The sequence below is a fragment of the Bombus impatiens genome, unplaced genomic scaffold (genome assembly GCF_000188095.3).
Source record: "Bombus impatiens unplaced genomic scaffold, BIMP_2.2 scf_2222, whole genome shotgun sequence".
Classification (NCBI taxonomy): Eukaryota; Metazoa; Arthropoda; class Insecta; order Hymenoptera; family Apidae; genus Bombus; species Bombus impatiens.
This window is the reverse complement of record NT_178641.1, coordinates 3466511-3491049: the sequence shown is the minus strand read 5'-3', so window position 1 is coordinate 3491049 and position 24539 is coordinate 3466511. Positions and strand designations below refer to the sequence as shown.

Below are 24539 nucleotides of genomic sequence, written 5' to 3'. Positions count from 1 at the left end.
ATTTTTGCTACTAATATGTGCAGTGTATTGAATAAGTGGGGTATATGATTCCATCAACGATTCTTTTTTATTTTCTTCGTAGGAACAAATAAATTTGTCACATCGAGTCAAGGTATAATCGTGTAGACAGATATTTTTTCCTGTATAATCCGGGTTGTGGGAATTTTGTTTCATTTCATAAAGCATAAACGTAAATGCAGATCGATCAACGTAAGAAACAATTTGGTAACATTCTACTAATAAAATGGCACAAAATACGATCGCTTGTACATTTATAAATTATATTATAACAACATTGTATACCTCTATCTTCTTCTCTCTTTTTCTCCGATATCTTCAGCCTTCGGTCTATGGGGATAGACAGATAGTCTTTCTCTTATCACAAAATATACAATCTATCCCAGCATAACACATATCTCTTTTCTCTTTCTGTTTTTACACAATAAGTGCATCTCCAATAGATTTATTACATACATAAAGTTCATGCTTGGAGTTGCAATATTTTGCCATAACAACTTTTGATAGACTAACAACACCAAGAAACAACGCACTTCTTAAACATCTTTAATCTCCATAACAACATTTCTGTACCATACGATACAGAATTCGGCACTTCGTTTCATCGTATATACTTGCATTCTTATATCTCACTTATTCTTATTTAACGTACGTCCAATGTCCACTCAATTCAGATGTTTAAATCGCAAGTTCCAGCAGAGCCTTATATCAACACCATCCTCCTTAAGTCTTGACGTACAATCGCTATACATTAATAACGAAAATTTTTGTCAGAACGAATTCGTTAAATTGACACTTTTACGCGGAAGAATAGGAATGATGTTTTATAAAATACAAATTACACGAGTAAAAAAAAATATATAAAATGTAATGTCGATGACCCCCCTCGATGCGTTATCTAATTTTATGAAAGTAATCTAATTCTTCCTTTCTTTCTTTTGTTTCCTTCTTTTCTGTTTTTTTTTTTTTTTTTTTTTTATTAAATAGTATCGTCAATATCCACGTACGTTACATTGTATAGATACACATATTTTATTGATAATTTTATAAGTGTGTATGAAACTCTTAAGCAATTAATATTTCATAGGATCTTTATTTGTTCGGTTAAGAAAATATATATGTAATAAAACGAATGGCTTTCTATATCCATATCGCAGATGTTCAATATATCATCAAAAACGCGTTAAAAAGCAGTCGAAGACACCTTTGTTCGAAGATTAACATATACACAACCAAAGGGATTATCTCAATTTACTTTTTTTTTTTTTTTTTTTTTTTTTTTTTTAATAAATAGACTATACGAATTCGATTATTCATTAGACTGTTACTCAACTAAAAATTATATGCACAGCAGGGCCTCTAAGTTTTTCCTTTCCTATGATTACACCTTTTTGAGCATGGGTAAATGAAGTACTTCTGGTATTTCGATATCCTCTAGTCGAATATCCGATGGATTGAATGGTAATCTTACTGTGTATGAATACATAAGATCCATTAACAGCTGAAAAAGAAGATTGATTATCCATTAATTACTTCTTTATTAACATAGCCGATCCAATAATAGATAGGTGTAGCAAAATTTAGACTTACCTGTTCGTTGTTCTCACCACGTTCACTCAATTTTTCCTGTACCTTCTTGATGAACGAAACTGGCACGCGCGTTTCAAAGTCGTCAGCTGGTGTATACAAATTTAGAATTTTCACTATTTGATTCGCGGTTAATTTGTTGCACATTTCGCACACAGAATTTACGTCTTCATCTGTTTTACGAGCTTGCAAAAGCTGTGCTGCTTGTACAATTGGCTGAAGCACTTCGGATGCTGCTTCTAATCTTCGATCTCGTCCCCATTGTTCCAAATGGCTTAAATTATATCTAAAGACAGCATAATGTTAAGATTAAGTAATCACATTAAATAATCCTAGCAAACCTTCACGAACCTTATTTGCATGCCCTTCGTCCAGTGACAAAGTTCATTCCTGAGAAGCAAGTTATTCAGAGCACTAGCGCACATGAAATAAAACAGTTGTTTGAAAAGTTGCACGACAATCTCAGGATCAACACCATGATATTGAAGAGTTTTATACACTAAAGTAAGTTCATCGAGAAGTTTATTAAGCTTTTGTTGAGTTGATTCTGGCTCCTCTCCCATAGAGGATGATCGTGGTCGACCGAGTTTGTTAGAATTCAAGCCTGATATAGCTTCGTGTTCGAGAAGAGCGGGGACAGTCAGAGCTTGAATCCTTTCTTTAAGATTCGTTACGATATTATTGAAAATCCAAAGCGCCACGTTGCTCAATACAAGGCGATACTCGCTTAAATCGAAATTTCTAAGACATTGCTCATTTTGTCTTGGTGTGTTTTCGATTTGAAAAGGTTTGTCTCCCGAATACTGTTTCATATTATGCAACAATCTCAAGGTGTTGCTGAACCAGAGTACGCTACAATCAAAGTCCTCACGTTTCTTGACTACACGTTTCACAGCATTGAGATATGCCGTTAATAACAATCTCACTTTTTCATCGTCGTTTACGCAGTCTGTATGCCTTATACACATAAAAAGAATATAAGCTGGCAGACCAGGAAGTAATGTCACCGCGATTCTAGGTTTTAACTCTAGAAAAAGAATTATAACAGTTCAAAAGATACTGGCATCATCTAAATTATGTAACATAAATGAACTTATCTAAATTTACCGAAAACGAGATGACGTATTATTATGTTGATATCTTCTTTTCTAAACTCGAACATGCCCTCATAATCTCTTTCTTTCTTCCGGATAACTGGCAAATTACTTCCATTATCTCCCGACTGACTATTGGAAGACATTATCGCAGAATCGCTTACAGATTCTGCAGTATCTGGCACTATAAAAAAGAATTTTAATTTCATTTTATAATTTTTAGTTTTACGAAGTCGAATGGAAATAAATTAATAAAACTGAAAAAACAAATAGATAAATCGAAGATATAAACAAAAAAAGCCGAAAAAGTAAATAGAATGAAGAATGGCATGAAATGAAATAAGTTTGAAAATAAGATAATAGATTATAACAATAATTGTATATAATTATTGTAATAATAAAATTATGACAATTTTGAGTCTCCCATAGTAATATGCGAGGTTTTAAAATTCACATGGCAGATGATGTAATGTTACCATAGATACTAATTTATACGAATTATGGTGAATTATGGTATATGTGAAGTGCAATGGAAATGAACATTGGACCACGCACTCACCGGCGCCCCTTGACATATGAGGGCGCTCCTTATGTTCCTTAGTATCGTCTCCCTCATCTTAGAAAGCATTTAAATATTACACAATTTTAATACTACTTTCCAATAATTTTTACTACGCGACCATTCCTTTTATATCGTTTAAAGGCAAGAAAATTTACACAGTTTGCTTAGTAATGTGTACTCACAGCCTGCATCCCTCAGACGTTTCGCAAGTATTTTGCATTGCCTCTTAAACTTCCTGCATTCTTCTGCTATTTTATCGTATTTTTCTTGCAATTCCTATATCCAAATTATCGTTATTAATAAATGTTATGTTAAAACTTTATTTGATGCAACAACTAAAATTAACTTTACCAAATTTTCAGACGTTAGCCTGGCAATTTCGTGTTGCATATATGCCTCAGTCTGGGTCTGCGGCGATTTGCTCAAATTCACGGATAGTAACTTCTGCTGCTTCTCAATTTCCTCCTGTAACCTATCGATTTCCGCTCGCCATTCATCCCTCTGTGCCCGCCACCCTTTCTCCTTCATTTGAAGCTCGTCTTCTAATTGCCTTTAAATGAAAACACAAAATGTCGATTCACCTATTACTTTCAATAAAATTGTTCAATCGAAAAAAACTGAAGGAACTAGCGCTAGATAGGTAGATGTATGAGATATTTGATAATGAATGACATTCGATAAGTTTTGTTGATTTCTGATAAAGATCGCTGATTAACCGCGGCAAATTATCTGCTCAACTCACTCTCTTGAGGCCTTTCGCTTTGTCTTAAGTCTACTGAAAATTGAAATGCATGCACAAACGACAAAACACGATTAGATACGGTTTAACATTTCTCTTTCGTCAAAAACAAGACTACAAAATTCGAGAAATCTCAAAATACCTGTTGATCTTTTTCTGTGTTTCGAAGGCGAGTACTAATTCGCCGTCTTCGTTTATAATGTCCACATCACGGCCATAATTCGAGCCTAAGCTCTTCATTCTTCGTGTATTATCTGCCAACACGCTATGCAGTTGAATGCATTCTTCTCGTCTTCTCTCAAGCTCTTCTTGAAGCGCATCAAATTGTCCTAAAATGGAAATTATTTATCGCACTCCTCATTTATCCATTTATATCATCCCTTTTATTTCACAAGCAGATTATATGATGTAAAAACAAAGAGAAAGTGCAAAAGAAAAACAAATTTTCTTTTTAATCGTTTATTGCTTTCAACGTTATAAATAGTCACATCAGGGAACGGCATGATATGAACTATGGTTATTCGGTATTAGAGGCGGGAGAATGTGTTTTATTAACGTTAACGTGCATACATCAAGCAGATAAAGGATTGCAAGAAGCAAAATAAAAATCTATGAGGATGCAATATTTGCATATCTTATATACTAAGCTTTGGTTAATGGCACAGCAAAAAAATGAAACATAAAGGTATAATATATTAAAACTAGACTAAACAGAGACATATGAAGAAAGCGACATTCGATTATAATACACGATAAAGCAAACAATGAAAAAATTCCTTAGCCATGTAAATTAACAAATTACCCATGAGATTCTGCTGGGCACCAGTTAGGCCTGTTGAGGAAACGCTTTTTCTTAAAGTACCTAAATCTTTCTTTAATTGAGCATTTTCCATTTCCAATTCTTGAAGCTATAAAATCCAGAAATAGGTATTAATTCTAATATCATCATTGCGTATTACTAACTTATCGCTTCGATAGATCGAACTGCTAAGCACGTAAAATTACCCTAAATGTATCTTGCATCCTCGAAGTTTCTTCGGGACTATCACGTTCTAAATCTTCCACCATTCTGATTAATCTTCCCTTCTCTTTCTCAACATCCTTTAATTTCTGTTGAAGCTTCAACACTAATCCAATATCTACTGGCGCGTGTGTCGGACCATTCGTTTCGGCAGGTGATTTATTTGATTGGACCTCTCCATCGGGTGGACTATCTGACCTTTGCTGATTCCAGTCAATCGTTTCCAGCCGTGAGTAAGGAGTCGAGGAAGAAGCAGTCGATCTTACCGAACCGTAACCCAAATCCTTATTTAAACGGAATTAAACGAAATATTAAACTATATATCACAGAAATGAATTAAATCTAGATAAAAATATATAAAAGATGATTTTACGATATTCTGGTCATCTTGTGGAAGTTCCGTAGACACGATTTGTCCGCTACTGCTGGAAGCATTGCTAAGAGAACGCGAGTGTGCAGGAGCATGCATAGCGAGTTTCTGTTCTAACATTTCTGTACGTTGCTCTAACTCGTGATACTCTTTCAATAATTTCTGATAGGCGCCACGATCCTGGTCTTGGTCCAGCAGGAGAAGATCTTTTTCCTGTTCTAAACGATACTTCAAGTTCTCTTCAGCACCGCGTTGGTTGTTCTTCAACTTTTCATTAGCTACCGAAAGTTCCTTTCGCAACTTTTCGATTTCACCCAGAAGCTCCATATTTTCTTGTTCTTTCTCTTGTGTATTTCTTTCCTTGTCCTAAATAAAATATACGATATTCAATCCCCTATACACAACTTAACCGAACATTTTCAACAATTTACCTGTAAAATATCCATTTTTTCATCTCTTTCAGCTTTCACGATATCCTGAATCTTTTCTAATTCTTTCGCTTTCTCTATTAGTATAGCATTTAATTTCTTATTCTCCGCGTCTACGGATTTCAGTCCTTCTAATTTGTGTTTCAAGTCTATCACCTCGTTCTGAACGTTCTTCAATACTTGATTCTCTTTCATCTAGAAACCAAACAGTGTTCCAACATTCAACACCTTTAACACCAATATTATTCATATATGCCTAAACTTGTAAATAATAATGTTGTTAAAACATACAAGCTCGGTGATCTTTTGCTGCAGGGTCATTATCTTCTTCTCTAATCCCTTGTTCAGAGATTTTACGTGTTCCACGCTTCTCGCTTCAGCTTTCAATCTCTTAAACTCTTTCCTCGCCATATGCCTTCTGATGCAAGACTGAACGGTTATAATATCTCTTAATTTTTTCTTGCACGCCATTCGAACAAGGTAACCCCTGGCGAATCTCTGAATTACAATCGCTGCCGCATTGTCCTTCATTCGTTCGTATTTCTGCCGCGCCAGTTTTCCCCTGCCGTACGTCTGAATACCGAGAATTGTGCGTTTTATCTGGAGATATCGACGCCTCTTCAGCCAACCTTTGACACGAGCTTGAATTTTCGTCGCGGCCCTTTCTTCCCTCACAGCCTGAGCTTTCTGCCTAGCGATGTATCCTCTTCCGTATCTTTGAAGACCAAGCACAGCACATCGAATCTTCTTATACCTACTACGGCATATCAGACCGCGCACCGTTTTTTGGATCATAACACAAGCATCTCGCTGTCGTTCCGCTCGTAGCTTTTCTAGATAAGCTACTTGACCAGCACGAAAAAGAACCTTCGTCTTGCCGAATTTAAATTTATCTTCGTCTTTGATATACCTGAGGAAATTCAAGTTGTTTTATATTCTATTTTTGTGGAATTAACGCATTATTGAGCAATAGATGTACCATTACTTTCGATAACTCTCGATTGTGTTAGAAAAGATGAGTTTATTGTATTTTAGTAGTTTGGAAAGTTCACAGCGAAAGTTAGCAAAAATTTGAATGCATTATGTCATCATAGAAATATACATTTCCAATGACAGATTAATTTTTTTAACTGCTACATTTGGTGTCCAATTAGTATTTGTTAAGTTGTCGTTAAAAGCACATAATAAATATACATATAAAATATTCTATTGGTAGAATTAATCGACTGATCAAAAATGTTGCATGTTTTCTGAATATCCTAATAGGAGATTTATTTTATATTATAAATTTATTATAGAAGGAGAAAGAAAGTGGGACGATAATGGAAAGTGAACGTAACTGACCTGCCCAATATTCGTCGACAGGTTTCTTTGAGGTCGTCGCGTCGAATATCCTTGAATTTACAGAGGCTCCTGTACCTGAGAAAGAATTCGTTGTATGTTCTTTGACTGGGAAATCCAGCGGCGGATATTCTAATCGTCTCTAGGACACCGCAAGCCCGTAATTGCTGCATCGCACGAATTGGGTTGTATTCAAATGCTTCCTTGGTATCGTTTGGTTTGATACAGCGCACGTAATGCGGTGTAGTTGCGTTTAATGTAGACATCAACATATTCAAGGAGTCGCGAAATTGCGAACCTACCTACAGATTTTGTACAACAACAAACATTTATCGACCAAAATCACCAACAGAGAATTACAGCAAAAACTCTGCAGCATCAAATTACCGTTTTCTTATTTTGCTTAGGCGAATTTAATGCTGGCTTTTGAGCCGATACTTTCAGTCTCACGTTCGATGGTACCATAAGCTTCGGATCCTCTTCGCTGAATAACTTCTTCAATAACTTATTCTGAAACAATAAACAGTATGAAAATTTTCTGCATAGCGATCTACGCATAAGGCTATGGCCACAGTGGATGCATTTATAATATTTATATTTTTATAAGTGTACTTTCCAACATTTGGTTAGTTAGAACATGCATCTACTGGAACCATAATCCAAAGCACTGAGTTACGTGAATTTTACATACGTCTCCGTTTCGCAGTACGTCAACCTGTTCCTCGATAACGGTGTCTCTGTTTTTTTCTAAAAATCCAGTCGTTTCGTATTGCACCCGGTCGGCAAAGTGGTGAATCAAGAAGGCAGAAGTTCCGAATCGTGGTTTTTCGAAGTGTTTCGATTTTCCACATTTCGAGTAAAGTTTATCCGCCCATGAACTATCCGAACCTTTCGGCATCTGCATGAAATGGTCATTTGAGTATTGTACGTTTTAGCGGATGAGTTTCTGGAAGAAGAACGAAAAGTATCACCAACCCTACATTCCTCGTCCAACAAATCGAGGATACCCAGTTTCGTTTCGATGAGATCGATACAAGGTTGATTGTCATAGAAGTCTATGAAAGTCCATTCGATCTCCTCCTTAAAATACTCCTCCTGCTCTAACTTGAAGACGTGCTGATTGAATTGTTGTTGAAGCTTCTCGTTCGCGTAATTTATGCAGAACTGTTCGAAAGAATTGACCTCGAACGTCTCGAAACCGTAGATATCCAGGACACCGATGAAACACTGGGGTTTGTTTTGAGAATGCAAGGAGTTATTGATGCCAGCTACGATCCAGTTGAACAATTCCGCGTAAATATGTTTGGCCAGTGCGTCTCTAGCGCCAATCGCTTGTTCCACGTTCATTGGTTTCAAGAATACTTCCCTCATCGACACGATTTTTCTATGGCACAGCCATTTTCTCATCGCGTTTACGTCGGTGCCCAACAGCTCGCACATCATCAATAGATGTTTGTCTGACGACTAAAAAGGTTGCAACAAGGTACATAGAATGTAAAGTAAAATTCTCTTTGATTGAAATGTCCTATCTATTTCGAAACCGAAGAAAACGGAATCTTTTCTATCAACGAAAAATTATCATTTTCTTTGTGCCGTCTTTGTTTTTCTTCGCTTCGCAGAAAATATTTAATCGTTATCTCGTAACAGCCTGTACAACGTAACTATGCTTGAAAGCTAAAATACACGGGATAAATTTCGAATATTTCGCCGTGTCTTGAAAAACGAGAAAGTGCCAGATAGAACATTTTAACCAAATGTAAGCAGAGTGGATCTCCGTTAAGGTAAAATCATGATATTTACATGAATGTAACTGGTTTCGGTGTCGTTTTCATTGCTCGAATTTTGGTTATCGGCATTCCCTATATTCACGTTTCCCAAATGCATAATAGCTGCTAAAATACGAAGCATGTCGTCCTGCTGCTTGGACGAGAATCCAAGCATGGTGAGCGCGCTTATCGTCTCATCGAAACACATCAAGTCATCCACGCCATCTATCAAGGGATCATTTCCTTGATTTAGATAGTGAAACTTACTCTGGTGGCTCAAATGCAAATGAGGTAGACGCGCTGCGGCTGCGCACATTTGATAAAATATATGATAATTCCTTTCCTCGTATGTCTAGAAAATCATTCGTTTAACTAACCGGCTCATTTGTAAAGAAACGAACGCGAGAGGTGTACTAATTAATAATACCTGAAACACGACTCTTGACTTTTCCAGGAGATAAGTTCTCATACTGGCCCCGGTGATGTGGTAGTGTTTGTTAAATTGAATCTCGATAAACTTCCCGAATCTCGAGGAATTATCGTTTCTCGTTGTCTTTGCATTACCGATAGCTTCCATGATCGGTAGAGAGGCAAGGACTTTCTTCTCGACCTGCGTCTCGGTCGTTGAACCACCGACGGTAGCGAAATATCGCATCGTATATTTTGCAGAGACAGTTTTTCCAGCGCCGGATTCTCCAGAAACGATAATAGATTGGTCGTGACCTTCCCTACGTTTATTATGCAACATTTAAATACTCTAACCATCACCTGCCTGTATAACCTTTAACCCTCTGAGTGTTTAATCCGTACAGACAACGCTTCTTCTCAACACCATACAGGTAATTTAAGATTCTATCCTCCTGAACATTTCAAAATCATCGACCGTCTTAACATTAGAAATATTCTTGCTTTTTAAAAGATCTCCTGTCATTTGTCAGTTATTTTTAAATATTTTACTTTTCTCGATTCGAGGCATTTACATATTTTTCACCTATTGGCATTAAAATCAGAAAAATCTAAATAGGCTTATCATTTCATTGTTTATCCTCTGCCATCTTCTTACATTAAATTAAAAGTCCAAAGATGTGAGTGTATTTTGTATTCTTTGTACGCTTCTCGCTCGGTATTAGGCTTTTAAGTTATTGGTACCTTTAGCGAACACTCAAAGGGTTAAGTAATTTGTGACAGAGTAAAGAAGCTTTCAACCTTTCCAGCTTGGTGTACGCTTCTTCAGCGACGGCGAATATATGAGGTTCCAAATCGCCCATCGCCTGACCCCTGTACGCCCATATCGTGTCGTTGCCATAAATTGGAAGTTCATTGTATGGGTTAAACGCAACCAAAACGATACCGCAATAAGTGTAAATACAGTGTCGTTGAAAACGAATCTGTAGATTATACAGAACAGCTGGCTCGTGAAGAAACGACAACGATGTCAAGTTATTCTCCCCTATAAGTATATCAGGATTTCTTAACGGTGGTAAATCGGAATCTGATTTGATCTCCAAGACCTTCGTCTGATTGGAATCGTCCGTATTAACTTTCAAGGTTCCCTGTTTTAATTTGTAATCTTCCAGAAGCACCGCGCCTTCCCAAACCTTTTCTGGGTGCGGCACCCATACCTTACCACCCTGAAAACACATATTCCTCTTCAATGCGTCTATTTTTATTTTTATCAAGCATCTGTGCATCGACATGGTACAATACAGTTCGTTACGATGGCAAATCTACGGATGCAACGTTGTACAGCAATAATAGAACGAACCTAATTCTACCATAACTTTAACTCCAACGAAACACGGATTCCTTTTCAATATCACTATTTTTATTAAGCACCTGTGCGTCAATATAATAAGTACTTTACAGTTTGTTATGATGGTAAATTTATGTTAGCGATATAACGTTGAAAAGTACTTCGCGCTATCATTATTGTTTTAAAAGTTAAGCTTCGCGATTCAACGGTGAAATATCGCCTTGAGATACGAGCCCAAGCAAGAAGTTTTTCAACTACGCGAACGAGCTCGTACGAGTTAATTACTCAGCGTCTAATTTTCCTTCTTTTAAAAAGATGACCTGCTTTTCCTTTTTGCGAGAAGTACGTATGAAAATGAGGTCGGCAATACAGCATATCGATTACGACGCCAACTGCGCCAAATCGAGATTGGTTATCGCATTAGAACCGTTATTACTCTTTTACCGCGACACGTTTTTCCGTAACGTGTTTGAAAATACAGTGACTATAAAATTATCGATTTCTGGAGAAACGTTCCCCCAAAAAAGGGGAAAGATATTTCCTTCTTCCAGAACGAAACGAACACTGTTGAGTATCATTTTTCCTAATTATAAAATCATCGACCCTGAAGGAACTTTTCCAAAAAGGGAGAAGATATTTCAAAGATGTAACAAACACCTTTGAACGTAATATTTTCTAATTACAAAATTATCAATTCTAAAGGGACTTTTTCAACAAAGGAAAAGGCACTTCAAAGATAAAAACCAACACTGTTGAACGTAATTCTCCTTGGAAGATAAAAAGATTCGTAACGGTATCAAGGAAATGGTTCTTCAGCTTGTCTCGCTATCATACAAATGAGACACGAAATACCAAAATGTACTGTTATCGAGCACGGTGTACAGACAAAAGACGAATTACGTGAGCTGAAGAAATATCGTGCAACGGTATAGTTTGCTGTCTTCTCTAAACGTCGTTGTATTTACGCTGTCGCGTTTTGATATTCGAAAACCGGTTAAAACGATTGAAAACAGTAAAGTGTTTATGCGTGCTCTGCCTTTAAACAGAATAGTGACACGCGTATATGAGACAGCTATGGCTAGGAAGAAATGAAAATTAACCAAGAACTCTTATGACTCAACTATTATGCAAGACATCGTTCGAAAGATACCGAGAAAGAATCAAGAAGAATATATGTAGATATCCATATATGTAGATATGCTACATACACAAATTTCATTTTCAACGGCGTCGATATTTTAATTAAAAGCAACTTCATACCTCGGTATGCTATCACTAAAATTATTAAACCAATAATTACAACTTTCTCGCAATATGGAATACTTCTCCCTTCGCGGGATTATTAACGGAACGATTAACCTCGAAATTTTGAACATCACCATGTTTAGACGTTCAGTTGTAAACTATGCACTATAATTCAGCAATGATTACTAACGCCACGTTACTCTAAGTGTAGTTATTGTATCTTCGCGTTTCGAGGTTAGTTGATTGCTGACTTTGCAATTTCAGATTGTGCAATTACGAATTCCACCTTTCCAGTAAACGTAATTTGTGACACATCGATAAATTTGAATGGAAAAAAATTCAACGAAATATGTATTTCCTAAATTCGAATCCCATCTAAATCATTGAAAGAAAAGTATTACGAAATATTTCGACGATAACGAACAGCAAAGTAGCAGACAAATTCTCTTCACGATTTCAACGTTTCTCCGTACATTCGATTCGTACTTATTCGATCGTGCTTACTTTTCGGAAAGTAAGTGGTCGATGACTCGTAGAATATTCTATTGTTCTAATTCCAGCAAATCCTACCCTTTCTCTTACGATGAACGTTTGATGGTTCACTTCGTTCGTCAAAGTATACCAAAGAAGTATTATACGTAGTTCCCATGCTTTCTACGTTACGTACCAAATAACGATTACTCTGTTAAGTCTTACTCACGGAAAGCTATATAAAAAGTAAAATCCTACCGGGTTCCCACGCGGCTTGTTAATTGAAAAGGTGGTCAGAATGAGAGCGAACCGCGCGCGATTCAATCTAAGCGCGACAATCGCTAAGTTCGAAGATGAGAATATCCGACTTTCCCCTCTTCCTTTCAAATTAATTGCTGTTCTCTCAACCTCGACTTCTCTCACGGCTTTCGTAAGTTGCGTAACTAGTAATTAGGTACGTAAATCTCTGCTTCCCATTCATGAATATTTCGGGTCTATCCTAACCATAACTTTCATCGAATGCGAAATTCCAGAGGAAAAAATTTTCAATAATATCGTTGTGCTCCTCGACCAGCTGAAGAGATAATTTCGAAGATATTTCTGACGCAGTGCAACATAGTATCGCAGAAATATAGGGGAAGTTCTGGTATCTACATGAACGCAGTCTACTCGCATGTTGTGTTTGAGCTTCGCCAACAGACCACCGATCTACGGCTTCTGTCGCGTTCTATTCACGACTCGTTTCAATGTTCAAACTACGTAATTTTTTACTACGTTCGATAACTTCAATATTATCGATTATTATCATCATTATTATTGTGAAAAACGAATGGAACGTAACAACGTATCTTTATATAGTATGTAACGCGTGCCAGGGAATTTATCAACTTTTTCGTCGATATAAGATACAATTAGAAAATTCATTTCTTGACAATAACGACCTCGCGATAACAATTTTATGACGTCATCACGATGACGTTATTCCACGAACATCTAATTTTATTTTTAATATTCACGTAAACATAGGAAGGGGAAGATACATGTTATAATCTTATCTACAACCGTGAAACCACTCCAGAATGAATCATTTTGACACTGATTCCTCCCACAAAATACATCCAGATTTCACGACTCGTACGTATTCGCCTAACAAGAGAATACAACTTGGCGAGCTTTAAAATGCGTGGGGATCCCCTGCACGCGTATCTCCGATTGTTCTGCTCGCTTATTGATCAAAATGAAAGCTAAGGATTGCGGAAACCTTTCTCTTGAAAATTAAGACCCTAACGTAATAACGTAACACAAGTGGCGTAAATATACTCCGGTAATGTAGATACGTTTGAAATTGCCTGTCATATTCTTTTATGTACGTCCGACGTGGGAAATAATTTATCTTCGCACTTGTTCGTTTGTTCAATACGTAACAAATAACAATTGCGATCATTGTTAACGTTCCTCGGTGTCTGCTATCTTTTCTCCTGCTTCTGTTATTGTTGACGATTTACGCAGATGTGAACTTTAACATTTATCGCAAAATGCTATTCGCGACTGTGTTGCCAAGGCTTAACGTTGTTACGCTTTCAGCAGCAAATCCGAAGTACATTTAGAGAGCATCATGCTACACCTAGAAACCGCTTGACGTCGTGTTTGTCGTCGAGAGATCGATCGCCGTAGCTCGGCATCGTTGTTCCTGAGAAAGGTTCTCCGTTATCGAGAATAACCAGGTCAAGTTTCCCGCCCACGTATGATTTTTACCACGTGCGTCGAAATTGGCACCGTTAACACCGGTGGCGAGTTACCGTGTCACATGCACCCTGTACACCCAACAGTTTCCCTTTCAATCGGCTAAAGATAAACGTGCCTTTCATACCGAGTACGTATTTCTTGATTGCGGCCTCTATCATATCGTTTGATCATGTTCGATGTGTTATCGATCTCAACTATGCAGAAGATAGATATAAGTCGAGTCGCGAAAGTATTTGAGCATTTATAGGAACTATAGAAACATTTCTGAATCTATTATGCGTTGTATAAAACGTTTCAAATTTCGATAACGCTAGAAAGAGATACAGCTACCGTGATGTCATTTGTAAAACTTGGAACCAATTCATATTTGGTATTACTAACTTCGATAATAAGGAAGAGAGTGCTAACAAAGCTTTAAAAATGTCCTATATTATACCTGTATATGTAATAGATTGATAAGAGAAAGAGAGAGGGAATGTCTACAACTATTCAAACGCTTTCTCGAGCCGCTATAATTTAAAGGACAGCATATAAACTGTAACTGCAAATGCAAATCTAAATGCACAATGTTCATCGAGCGAAGTTTACGAGCGTGAGAATGTGAGTTCATACTTTCAGTGTTGAGTAAGATCGCGAAGCGGGATGCCTTCGTGAGAGACTGCTATAAGGAATCCTCCGTTTTTCACGGAGGTTGCACAAAAGGGCGATCGAAACACCGTATTTAACCAAGCGACAGTTTTGTTCTCGACTAAATTGCTGTATCACGGTGCTGTCGTCACGAGACAATGGAAGTCTACAAAAATGCGTTCTTCGTATTGTACACGTATTTTTCAAGGCATCGGAGATCAATTTACGAGCGTGGAAGAATTAGAAGGGCAGAATGACGAAAATATTTCTACGAAACCGTTATACCCGGATTAACACATTGGTCATCGTGGGATGACGAGTCTCAAAGAAATCTTCCTTGACCTTTCGGATAAAATCACGCGAAGCATAATGTCTACGATAGTGACTCCTTGTGCGCCTCCTTGTGACGGGCCACGAAGAAGCAAGGAGAACGACCTATTCCAAGACGCTTTGCTTTTCTGTTCCGAGAGAAAGGGAACTGCCCGTTCGTAAGAGAAGTCTTAGCGATCACGTTCCTCGAACTGATCGTGCGAGCAACAGTCTCGAATGGGGTTAGCTTACCTTTAAATGTAAAGGTGCGATCGAGACTACGGTTCGTGTTTCAATTTATTGCATAATATAATTTCATTATTTCCTTGTGTCTCAAACCGGCTAGCATCGTACCTAGACGACATTCTATTTCATTATGAGTTCGCCTGTTACGTTCAAACGTGTCGAAACTAGTTCGCAAAACGTTAAGCACTTGCTATTGCGTAATTAATTGTTACAAGAGTTTCGCGCCAGGAAACATTTTAACCCTTAAAGGTCATCGTAAGAAAATTTACCTGGAAGCATCTTCTCTAAATCAAGAAAATAACAAAATCGAACCAGTGGAATTAGATGTTTCGTTATTATTTGACACTAGAAGAAGCGTGGAACGATCATCGTACGCGGTAATTACAAATTAATATTACGATCACGTCAGGAAATAATTTAATCCTATGTTAAAAGAACATGAAAACCGTCGAAGAAGTATTTCAAACTGAGAATGAAAAATTATAAAAATAATATTTGGACATTGTTTCCTAGAGTCTGTTTCTTTCTTTGCCAGCATTACGTGTTAATAAATAATTGTTTCGTAAATTCCCAAAGAGCTTTTCCCTGAGAAACTAGTTCGAATTTTGCAATTTTTGAAACACATGTACGATATCATTATAGGCTGACAATAAGAAAACAAAAATTCGTATTAATAAATTCGTGGCCTTTAAGAGTTAAGCTGTGTTCGTACGCGATATATTATTCTCTGTTCGCGTTTATAAATCGTAAAACTCAAAGACCATCCATAAGATGACTAAATCAATACGCGCGTTCTGTACTGAGCAATAGGTGTCCCTGACTTTACCAGTATCTACAGATGTAATGTCGATTAACGGTTGCGGGTGTATTTTAGCGACGTTTCTCTTACTATTTGTAGTTAGCGCTATTAAAAAGCAAATATCATTGCAGGCAACTTGGACGAAAATTGCGATACGACCTCGGACAACCCCCGCAGTTCACTTGACCAAGGCAATAAATCAGCCAAGATGGAGAGCCACGGCACGGCCTTAAAGGGGCAGGTTCGGGATGGACTAAACTCTCTGTTCTCGTCGACTAAGTATTCTCACAGTATCGTTCCCTTACGTTCACTGTGCAATTTGTACGTAACATTCTCACGCATAGTAAGACCCAAGTAATTATCAGCTAATTCAGAACACCGTATCCCAGTTTTCATTTCTGCATGGTTAACAGATATTTCCTCGTGGGTAAGTTATAATTAAATGCGAGCAGAATCTTACTTTTTAATATTTTAGTTTACCTGATTTTTGTATAGACAATTTGCCTAATTATTATAACGATTATTATTAACGATTATAATACAACGAGAGACGATACTTAGTCTGTCTACGAGCGATACTTAGTCAGGGACATAGCTAATGCTTCGACGCAATAATATCTTGTCAAGAAACGCTTCGTTTGTATACAACAAATGTTATCGTGGTCGACAACCTAGTCGTAATCACTGGTTTTAAAGCGAAATTTAGGTCTTGAGCCTCCGAGCTTCTATACGACAATTATTGATTTTTGTTTTAAAAAGAACTTCTGGATTTTAGACTTGTTCGTCCCTCGTTCTCCACTACTCTCTGTTATAAACCAGAATTATAATTCACGTACCTGTCGTTGTCGTATCGTTTAAATCATAGAGAGTATCGAATCTCTTTTTTGTACAAGCGAGATCGATGAGATACGTGTAACTATAATTTGAAATGTCATATTGAGAAGGTCATGCATAGTTCGAAACAGTGCAAATTACTGCTATAAAAATTGAAAGGAATAGACACCTTTTGTGAAAGTAGTAGTTAAGTTTGAGAAAGACATCTTCGATCGAATCGATAATGAATACTTCCCAACTAATTGCAACAATATATTGTCTATACCACAATTTTCTCAAACAATTAACCATGCACGATATGCATCGGCGATAGAAAAGAAGAAAGTTTCGTTCGATTTTACAAAATAATATTCAATCTTCCTTGCTTCGTTTCAGGTTTTAACGACGCGCTTCGAACTTTTCCGAACTTCAAAAACGTAATCGATAACGCATTTCCATGCACTTAAATTCGTATAAAATGAAACGAGAGTAATATCAGGCAGACAGATAAGATCGATCAATCTTTTTTTGAGCCAGATATTCATCCGAAATCGAGCAGCTATATTTTAAAATTTTTATCAGGAAATCGGTAGAAGGAATAGAAGCATCCGAGTGTTTTAAAACACTGAATAACTCCCAGGGAAAATTTCGCATACGTTTACATGAGATCTACTCCAACATATTTACCGAAAGACCTCCTCTGCTTCTCTGCAGAACGGACTCTTCCATTCGGAATTTTAAAGAGAATACGCAAATGCAGTTTGCACAATATTATAAAACTAGATACGCCAGCAATAACTATGGAAATATTCAGGGGACGTCGGAGACGTCGTTTAATTCGTTTTGTAATTCGACAATGATCCAAACATCTCTCTGTTGTTTTCAAAGAATTACTAGACTCACGATCATTTTCACGATAATATACATTTTTATTTGTCATTATTGGAACTTATTTATTCGATTCACAAACTCAAACTAAATTTCTACCTCTTGTACTATTTTATAATGGAAGAGATATTCTCGCCAGGCTTTAAGAGAGATTTCATGAAAAGGTAATTGTAAATGTCAACAGACAAGCTTGTCACAATGCTACTAAACCAGTTGCCATCGTAGAACTGGATTCGTGTACCTGCGATGGCCTGAGAATCTGAACTGGTTCGTACCTTCACGTATAACTCCCTCGTAGTCATCTTTGTTGGTCCAGGTGCTCACCTGGGTCAGGTCAGATACAATCGAGGAGAGCAGCACCCACAGCCACACACGATTTCACTCACACACGCACACACCTCAGCACAGATAAGAATACCTACGACATTTGTCGTCCAATCAAAAGTTATACGCGCTACAAGCACAGTGATATTCTTTCGACTATACAATACATCCTGGTGTCACCTGAGGTGCGGTCAAGGCATGTTTCTGTTTTTGTTTTTTCTCTTCTTCTTCTTCCTCTTCTTCTTCTTCTTCTTCTTCTTCTTCTTCTTCTTCTTCTTCTTCTTCTTCTTCTTCTTCTCTGTTCCCTTTGCTTTGCCTTGTTTCGATCAGGAATCACCAAAAATCGATGGATCACCAATTACCGATAACAAGAATCACAGGTAATCGTTTTAACAATTTCTGATTTTGTGACACTGTCTCTATCGTTTTTCAAATTTCTTCGTTAGAATCATTCGACAGTGATTGGATAGAGAAATGAATTTTCGCGAAGGCCGTACTTCCACGTAAACGTCGTCCGACGGCACTGCCACCAGCTGGTTCGTTATCGGGTTTAGATTCGGCGCCCCTCTTCGACTCCTTGCACGACTACTCTTCGGCTTTCCAGCCGAAGCAACCTTTTCTTTCCTTCTTTTCCGTATTCGTTCTGGCTATCGACGTCTCTCTTCGAAGATCGAACTACGAGTTTTACGCCATCTTACAGGCGAATCGAAAAATCAGACGAGTGGATTTTCTCACATCTTACGACAGTAAATTAGAATTGTTTCAGCAATCTTCTCTATTACGAAGTTTCATCGTTGTGAAATAAATCTTAGAATGATCTTTTTATTAACGAAATTGTAACGACATATTACCTAACAGTCGTGGCAAACATCAATTGCGAACACGTTATTAATTGTTCGCTCGTACGATACGTTATCAGCATTCGTAGATAGCGAAATACGAATGTGTATTAACGATGGACAGCTTAGACGCGAATAGACGTGCAATTACATTGACGGTAATACTTTTTCAAGTCGCACGATTTCAGGGAATCGGATGAGTTCCTTATCATTTTGGTGTCACATGCGACGTTATCGATTCAGTATAAAATAAGAACGCGATATTAGTAGCGGTTGGAATTACAGTGGAATGTAATTATGAAACGACTACTACTAATTATATAAATTTCCTAACTATAGAAAAACTTAATCGCGATCGCAGCCAACCAACTCGAATTATTTCCAATATAATTCGTAATTTTATTGTATACTTAAAAACTTATAGCTGGCGATATAACGTAATGTATACATACTTCCTATATTTTATATAGTTCGATAAAAAAGAAAAGAAAAATGAAATCGCATCTCTATAGACACTAAAAGTTAACTGTATACTTAACCATTAATTGCATAAGGAACTATCGTACAAAAAATAATTTCAGTTATCAGCGTGATTTATTAACGCCAAACGGATAGAGTTCTATCATGGCATTTTTCCAATTGGTTCTGAAAGCCAACAAATTGGAAAAACTGAGGCAAAGTTATGAGGATGAAAAACTGGCATCGATTGAGATTTCCAAGGGTATCGTCAAACCTGTGTATACTTTGAAGCAGCAAATTCGTCGAAGAAAAATATGGTTAGACTGGAGCTTTAAATAATCGAGAAATTTTGACTTCGTTTTTATATTAACTATGTTTGGAAAATCGAGACAGGTTTAAGAAGAAGGTTACACACCTCTTAGACAAAATCTTTGCTATTTTAAGAGATTCTTGGATACATAAAAAGATTGTTGTAATTCGTACCGATGGAACATTGGAAAATTACATAGCAAAAAGCTTTGCAGGATTCGTTGGTGGAATATTCTTGACGTACATATTTTTCATATTTTTCGTTTTTCAATTGCATTTTAAGCTGTCGTCTGCGACGTTCCTCTGTACAATAATAGGAATAATTCTCACTCTTGGTCTTGCATTTTCTTTCCAAGTCCGGTACGCTATGATACGCATATATATTTATCATACATATAACATGTACGATATATTCTTGGTAGTTTAAATAAATAGAAAAATATTTCAGATGCGTTGTGTTTCTTCTCTTGCCGCAATTTTTCTCGAAACGCGGAAGGCAAGCTTTAATGGCGTACGCGTTTATTTTAGCTTTAACAGGACCAGTGAAGAATACTATGCACAACATCGGTGTACTTTCAGAGTCACTAGCCTGTGCGCAAGTACGTATATCGCTCTATATCATTTTACGTCATTAAATTCCCCGTTCTCGAATATCGATCGCATTCACGGTCAACTAGAAAATATCGTTTACTCTCCAGGAACAGTTAAAGGAAGCGGTAAAGACCGTCATAGATTTAGCAAAACAACCGTTTTACGCTTTGCGAGAAGCAATATCGAAAGTCATAAAGACGATCAAAGTGGTCGTAAAGAAGATTAAACAGACTCTAATTGCGATTAAAAGAGTCGTTCTTAGCATACGTAAGTAGAATTTGTGTACAATCTATTAAACGTTTTACAACCTGCATCCTTTACTTCGTATCTCATCATAGTTAGAGTTATCACTGCGGTATTCGAATGGCTGGGAAGTATCATAAGTATATGTAACAAAAAGTTGGGCACACCTTTCGACAGGTGCCAAAGCGTTTTTGAAGGAGCAGTGGCGGATTGCAAAGCAAAATTGGGTCCAATTTTTGGATTGGTTTGCAACGTAACTTACGTAGTCAGTAGTCTGTGTTACATAGTGAAGCCACTGGACTTCATTTGCATGCTTGTTTCCTATATCGCTGACAGCGTAGTTGGTGTCGTAAGGAGCAGTAAGTTATCTTGAAATAAATTTGAATTTTCCGTGTTTCTTTCCCCCGAAGACGTTTTTACAGTCGCAATTCGTAGAAATTAAGAAGTTCACGATGCACATGAAAGCGATGTTCTACGTTAAAGTTAAGTTCTCCCATTCGTTTCATTTCGAAACGAACCAAAGCAGGACGATACAAGACGTGTCCACGAGTATTACTACAGAAATACGCTCCAGAACAGACAAACTCTTTGGTTTCTTCGATTTCATGAATTTCATCACGTCCTTTTTCATGTTCTTTATCATACTCAGGTAAAGTAATGTAACTGTTACATCGATAAGAATAGTTGGATAATTATGAATTTATTCAATCGTGTAATTTCAGTACGTTCGCGCATTTCTCTAAAACAATGCCAAAAATGGAATATTCGATATAAATTGACTATACGATCTAATATTTTCAGAGTGTTACGCTATCGTTACAAATGGTTAACCAGCGAGCGTTTCGACAATCGATACATAACCGACGATCTACGTACCATCGATTTGATAAGAACACGTCAAGACAAGGAGACAGTTTTGCCACTGAATCGACGCGAACGAAACAAATACGTACCGCTCTCTTCCGTCATATTAATAAAATCCGAAAGAACAAAATTATCAAAGTCTATCATATTCTTAAGCCTAGCTACGGTCAAACTTATCACGTACATGTTGATAGATTATTGTCTTTATTGGGTACTGAACACCATACAACTTTACGGACGATTTCAAAGCAAAGTAAAATGACGAACTATTATTATTAGACTGCTGATAATTATTGCAATTACTTCATACAGTAATACGGCATTCTTTTAGGTCGAACGACCAAACATGGTAACTATTCACGTATCGGGCGATGGGTATTTAGCTGACCTTTATAAAAGTATCGTAAAAGCATTCACGCCACACGGACAGGGAACAGAAATCGATACGATGCTTTGTCTTCCGGATCCTGTAACACCGGATTTCGATAAATACACTCAGATTCTCGTTTTGATCTTTCTCTGTTGGCTGATGGCATTTTTCGAACCTTACGGTTTACGAATGAGACAGGTAGTCATGTGTCAGTATTATCCCGAGAGAGCAAAGCAGAGGGCAGCTTGGTTGTACAATTACATCATCAGGTATCCAATTTCTCCATATCCAAGGTATCTATCTGGTGAACTTATTTTAATTACAGACGGCTCGAAATCTGTTTTTTAGATTCGCCAACTTCGAATCCGAAACTTTCGAAATGCGAAATACTTATTTTCTCCTAATTTTTACTTCGAACTAGGTCAAGGGGCAATTTTTTGAAGTTTGCTAGACGCCAATTGCGCCGAAAATTTGGCCTGACCGAAGGGGAAAAAATCGAGAAAGTGACTTTAAAAGAGAAATTGTGGGCCACGTTTCCCTTATTGAATATATTTTTCCCATCGAAACAAAAAGCGTGTCTTCTGTGTGGCACAGTGGAACGTGACGAGGATCCGCATGTTAAATGTCCAACTCCTGGTTGTATTGGCCTATATTGTACGCAATGTTTCGCGGATTTGCAGAATTTGTGCACCATTTGTCGGTCACCGATGGACTATGGTGACTTATCCGACATGAGTGAGGAGAAGTAAATTAATTAATGATAAAAATCCTGAATCGGCTAACCGGTGATCACTAACGCCCTTAAAATATTAGAGACTCTTCGGAAGATCAATTTGAAATACCAAGAAGAGCGTTGCTAAAACCTGAATTGAAATTGGAAGAAGAAGAAGATAAAATAAAGGATGAGGAAGGTAAAATGATGGGAGAAGAATACGAAGCAATGTTAGGCGAAGAATATGAAACTGAAGAGGAAGAGATGTTAGATAAAGAATATGGAGCTGAAGATGAAGAGATGTCAGGTGAAGAATATGAAGTGGAAGATGAAGAGACGATGGGTGAAGAATATGAAACTGAGGATGAAGAAATGTTAGGTGAAGAATATGGAGATGGAAAGATATTAGATACAGAATATGAAGGTGAAGAGATATTAGGAGAAAAATACGAAAATGGAAGGGTAATAGAGGGAGAAGAAGAAGAAGAAGAAGAAGAAGGAGAAGAAAGAGCAATGAAAATGATAGCAAAAAAAGAAGGAAAGATAGAAGACAAAGAAGAGATAAAAGTAAAGAACGAGAAAAAAGAAAACAAACTAAGAGCCGAGCAGGCAGAGAAAATGGAAAGAGACGTCGGTGAACAGACGGATGATAAATCCTTGGAAGATCTGGATCAAAGTACCGAATACAGTTACAGTAAGAATTTAACGTATAGTTGTGACAACCTCATTAAAGTGTTCTACATTAACCGTGTTAATTGTCCCAGCGTATCAAGATGAATCTCCTGAGGAAGTCGAAATCGAGAAAACGAGGAAACGATTCAAAGACGTGGAAGCACAGAAAATTCGAGACGACGTAACAATCCAAGTGCGTTTCAACGTGATACAGCAAAGTCTTTTCGACCAATATCAACTTCATTAAATGGTTTATCTTCTTGCTACTGTTTCAATATCGTTTCGTATTTAGATATTCAACCAACCGTTCGTAAAAGAATCGATCTCGGGCAGTGAATCACCAACTTCTGGCTTCGTTGTGAGGGCACGTAGAAAAGTTCGTGCCAAATTAAAAAAGCGGCCGTTTGCCGAGGTGAGAGATTCGGATTCATCAAGTTCGATTGCCGACACGGAATCCTGGCCGAGTGAAGATGTCGACGAAGAAGAAGTAATACACATAGAAATAGACGGCGATTCGGAAGAATTACTTCCGAAGGATAGAAGGAAACTAGGTCGTATAAATAGAATCGTCGATGCAGTTGCGAGAATTCCTTGGCTCGGTAAAGGAGAGGTATGAAACATTCTAATCCCTCCGAATATGTTCATATTTCTGAATCATTATTCCTTGGGGAAGGATTTAACGTTTTATTGAAAGGACAGAAAGTTTGCTTAAACTTCGTTTTAAGGCACCTCAAATTTTTGATCCATCGTTTTCTAAAAAGTACTATCGAACGATATAGAGCGAAATTAAAAATTTATGCAGCTCACTCTTTTTTAAAAACACTGGAAGATACAGAAATGAATATAGAATTTAGAGTATCCATTTTGTTGCAAAAAGAACCATTTAAAATGGAATTTAGTGGAAAATCTGATCCAAAGAAAGAAATTTATCGCTTCGACAGAATGACGAGAAGACACGCAAAGGATTGCAGAGGAAACGTCCATCCCTTATGAATAAGATTGTCAATATGCTTCACAGAAAGCAATCAATACCAATCCGATCGTATAAAAAAGTTAGAAGGACGAAGGATTCCTCGCCCTCTTCTTCCTCCTCGTCTGACGAGGAAAACGAGAGTCTGCTAAAAGTGCAAGACAGAGACACTGATAGTCCGTCACACTTGGCTAGAAGGAGAAGTAGAAAGACAACAACGGAAGATACTTCTGATGAAACTCTAACTAGGAGGCTGTCGTATGAAAAGAATTTCCAGACGAAGCCATTACCAAGGTAATGTTGTATAAAAAATGAAAGACTATAATTATTTTTAATTTGTATCTAATTATTCAATAATAGCAA

The 24539-nt window shown here is 37.3% G+C and overlaps 2 protein-coding genes across 8 annotated transcripts; one reads left to right on the top strand and one right to left on the bottom strand.

The window, feature by feature from the left end:
- Positions 1-47: 47 nt before the first annotated feature.
- LOC100743525 (unconventional myosin-Va) lies at positions 48-18726 on the bottom strand. 7 transcript variants are annotated; one of them, XM_024371857.2, is made up of 23 exons: positions 18099-18725; positions 10133-10557; positions 9354-9654; positions 8961-9278; positions 8136-8624; positions 7852-8058; positions 7548-7670; positions 7164-7462; positions 6111-6729; positions 5823-6014; positions 5395-5757; positions 5006-5305; positions 4803-4908; positions 4143-4329; positions 4004-4036; positions 3613-3811; positions 3444-3537; positions 3259-3315; positions 2713-2883; positions 1957-2632; positions 1609-1891; positions 1352-1519; positions 48-762 (listed from the first exon to the last, which is right to left on the bottom strand). In XM_024371857.2, exons 1-22 carry the CDS (start codon positions 18123-18125, stop codon positions 1400-1402), a joined length of 5589 nt encoding a protein of 1862 aa, XP_024227625.1. In that variant the 5' UTR covers positions 18126-18725; the 3' UTR covers positions 48-762; positions 1352-1399. The 7 variants fall into 7 exon arrangements, with proteins under 7 accessions (XP_024227625.1, XP_024227624.1, XP_024227626.1 ...); XM_024371858.2 differs by lacking the exon at positions 48-762 and having other exon boundaries at positions 1274-1519; positions 18099-18241; positions 18328-18725; XM_024371856.2 differs by lacking the exon at positions 48-762 and having other exon boundaries at positions 1273-1519.
- A 723-nt stretch (positions 18727-19449) lies between these two features.
- On the top strand, positions 19450-24514 carry LOC100748272 (DC-STAMP domain-containing protein 2-like). Its single transcript, XM_033324334.1, has 13 exons — positions 19450-19762; positions 19839-20114; positions 20203-20353; positions 20453-20612; positions 20684-20947; positions 21024-21237; positions 21390-21705; positions 21784-22091; positions 22244-22567; positions 22627-23228; positions 23299-23399; positions 23499-23816; positions 24148-24514. The coding sequence occupies exons 1-13, from the start codon at positions 19611-19613 to the stop codon at positions 24472-24474; spliced, it is 3513 nt and encodes a 1170-aa protein (XP_033180225.1). The 5' UTR covers positions 19450-19610; the 3' UTR covers positions 24475-24514.
- The last annotated feature ends 25 nt before the right edge of the window (positions 24515-24539 follow it).

Bases quoted from the DNA above. Each gene is read 5' to 3' on its own strand.
- LOC100743525 (XM_024371857.2), bottom strand. From the start codon at position 18,125: ATGACTACGAGGGAGTTATACGTGAAG. The intron at 5,758-5,822 runs GTAAATTGTTGA...TATTTTATTTAG, and splicing joins AAAAAATGGATATTTTACAG to GACAAGGAAAGAAATACACA. The intron at 1,892-1,956 runs GTTCGTGAAGGT...TGCTGTCTTTAG, and splicing joins ACGAAGGGCATGCAAATAAG to ATATAATTTAAGCCATTTGG.
- LOC100748272 (XM_033324334.1), top strand. From the start codon at position 19,611: ATGGCATTTTTCCAATTGGTTCTGAAAGCCAACAAATTGGAAAAACTG. The intron at 20,354-20,452 runs GTACGTATATCG...TTTACTCTCCAG, and splicing joins AGTCACTAGCCTGTGCGCAA to GAACAGTTAAAGGAAGCGGT. The intron at 21,238-21,389 runs GTAAAGTAATGT...TAATATTTTCAG, and splicing joins ATGTTCTTTATCATACTCAG to AGTGTTACGCTATCGTTACA.